Source organism: Echinops telfairi, unplaced genomic scaffold (genome assembly GCF_000313985.2).
Source record: "Echinops telfairi isolate 266 unplaced genomic scaffold, ASM31398v2 ScPeMD7_7468;HRSCAF=8506_0, whole genome shotgun sequence".
In the NCBI taxonomy this organism is placed as follows: Eukaryota; Metazoa; Chordata; class Mammalia; order Afrosoricida; family Tenrecidae; genus Echinops; species Echinops telfairi.
In genome coordinates this window covers 44,809,019-44,810,918 of record NW_022111369.1, presented here as the reverse complement: position 1 = coordinate 44,810,918, position 1,900 = coordinate 44,809,019, and the positions used below count along the sequence as shown (strand labels likewise).

The window sequence follows — 1,900 nt, the reverse complement described above, 5'->3', positions numbered from 1 at the left end:
TGGGGAGACTTTGTCTCACATACTTTGCGCGTGTTACCCGGTGAGACCAGTCCCTGGAGAAGGGCATCATGCGTGGGAAAGGAGAAGGGCAGAGGGGAAGAAGCCCACTGAGAAGCTGGACGGACACGTGGCTGCAACGATGGGCTCAAACATAAGAACAAGGGTGAGGGTGGCGCAGGACCAGTCTGGGCTTCATTCTGCTGTCTGTGGGGTCGCTATGAGTCAGGACAAGTCGATAGCACTTAGTGATGACAGCCCACCCATGCTTCTTTCCTTAGCACAGTGAGCCTCCCGCACACAAGAGAAGGCCTTAGCAGGGGGCACAATGTGAGGGATTAAAAGGATTGCCAGGGCGTACTTATCAGAAATCTGACTCCAAGGAGAGATGAATGCTGGTTGGCTGCCCTCACAGGAAGCACCTGGGGGATAAGTACTGTCTGGTATTTCCCAACTGCTTTCTTTACCCTCACTCCACAGGCCCTGATTGCTGTGGTCCCTCCGAAGATGCAAATTACCTGAATCAGGCGGTGGTGACTCACCAGCCCCCTTAAAAGCGGCTTTGGGTGCAGCTCATGGACTGCTGGGGAAGAAGCCATGGCTGGAAGATTCTGCTTTTTCTCCTGGTTCCTGGTCTGCTGCCTGGTGGTCACTGTGGCAGAAGGTAAGGGCTTTGTTTTTCTTCTCTGTGGGTCCACTAATGAAGAAGTCGAGGCAATGACAAAATGCGGCTTCACGGTGATGCGGTCCCGTAAACTGGGAATACTCACATCAGCCGCCAGCAGCTTGCTGGAGAGAGAGAGAGAGGCTGGGTTGTATCCCCTGAGGACCTGGGTTGTCCTCTCAGGTCTAGCCCACGACTTTAGAAGTGGCACTCTCCACATCTGTGCTAGTGGCAATAGTTTTTCCCCTGTCTTTATTTATTTACTTTAAATTTTATTTTTTATTGGGGGTTCATACAGGTCTTATCACAATCCATCCATCCATGCATTGTGTCAGGTACATTTGTATGTTTATTGTCCTCATCATTCTCAAACATTTTCCTTCTACTTGACCCCTTGGTATCAGCTTATTTTTCCCCTCCCTCCCCCACCTCCCTCAACCTCCCTCCCTCATGAATCCTTGATAATTTATAAATTGTTATTATTTTTTCATGTCTTACACTGACATGAAAGTCAGCCACTTAAGAATATTCACTAAGGTTAAAAAAAAAAAAGAATATTCACTAAGGTGGGGCCATGAGGATCCAAGGAGCTATCATATGTGAGAAAAAGCACTCTTCAAATTTAAAACACTATACAAATGTAATTGTTACACACTGAGAAATTTCTACATTGAATTACAACAATATCCACCTCCCCAGCAGTGTAGTAATATGCACATGGTAGGCAGTTAAGCTCTGCTCCTTAATGACACTCATTAAATACATTTGATCAGCTGGGTATTCGAACTCTGCTATGAGCATAGGTTTCCGTTTCTTTCTTTAGGATTGCAATTGATTTGATTAATTATCTTTAGGATTAGATGAGGATTCTCTCAGGAATCCTATTTCTCCATTGTTCCATTTATCGTTCCTTTTCCCCATTCAAAGCCTCCAGGTAGCCTGAGCTGTGGGAGTCATTGGTGAGCCCTGGGATAAAGGAGAGGCTGGGAAGTGGGGGGAGAGAAGGCAGGAAATGAGAAAAGAGATCCTGGGTCTCACTTTCCCCCCTCCACAAAAGTCATTCCAAATCTTCAAGGAGCAAGCACCCTGGAGTTCAACTGAGCTCTCCCTTCTTTCACTCGCCCCAGGAGGGCTCTGCAGGGGTGCAGCCAGTCCCTATTCAGTCCCAAGCAAGTTCCCTGAAAGCTCACAGCAGAATACAGAGATCCAGACGCCAGAATTCATCAGCAGAAGCGAAGC

At 47.4% G+C, this 1,900-nt stretch overlaps 1 protein-coding gene across 1 annotated transcript in view; it reads left to right on the top strand.

Moving 5' to 3' along the window:
• The first annotated feature begins 594 nt into the window (after positions 1 to 594).
• Positions 595 to 1,900, top strand: part of ODAPH (odontogenesis associated phosphoprotein) — a 10,476-nt gene continuing 9,170 nt past the window's right edge. Inside the window, exon 1 of the mRNA XM_045284356.1 lies at positions 595 to 661. Coding sequence (XP_045140291.1) covers positions 595 to 661 — 67 coding nt within the window. The remainder of the gene's footprint in view (positions 662 to 1,900) is intronic.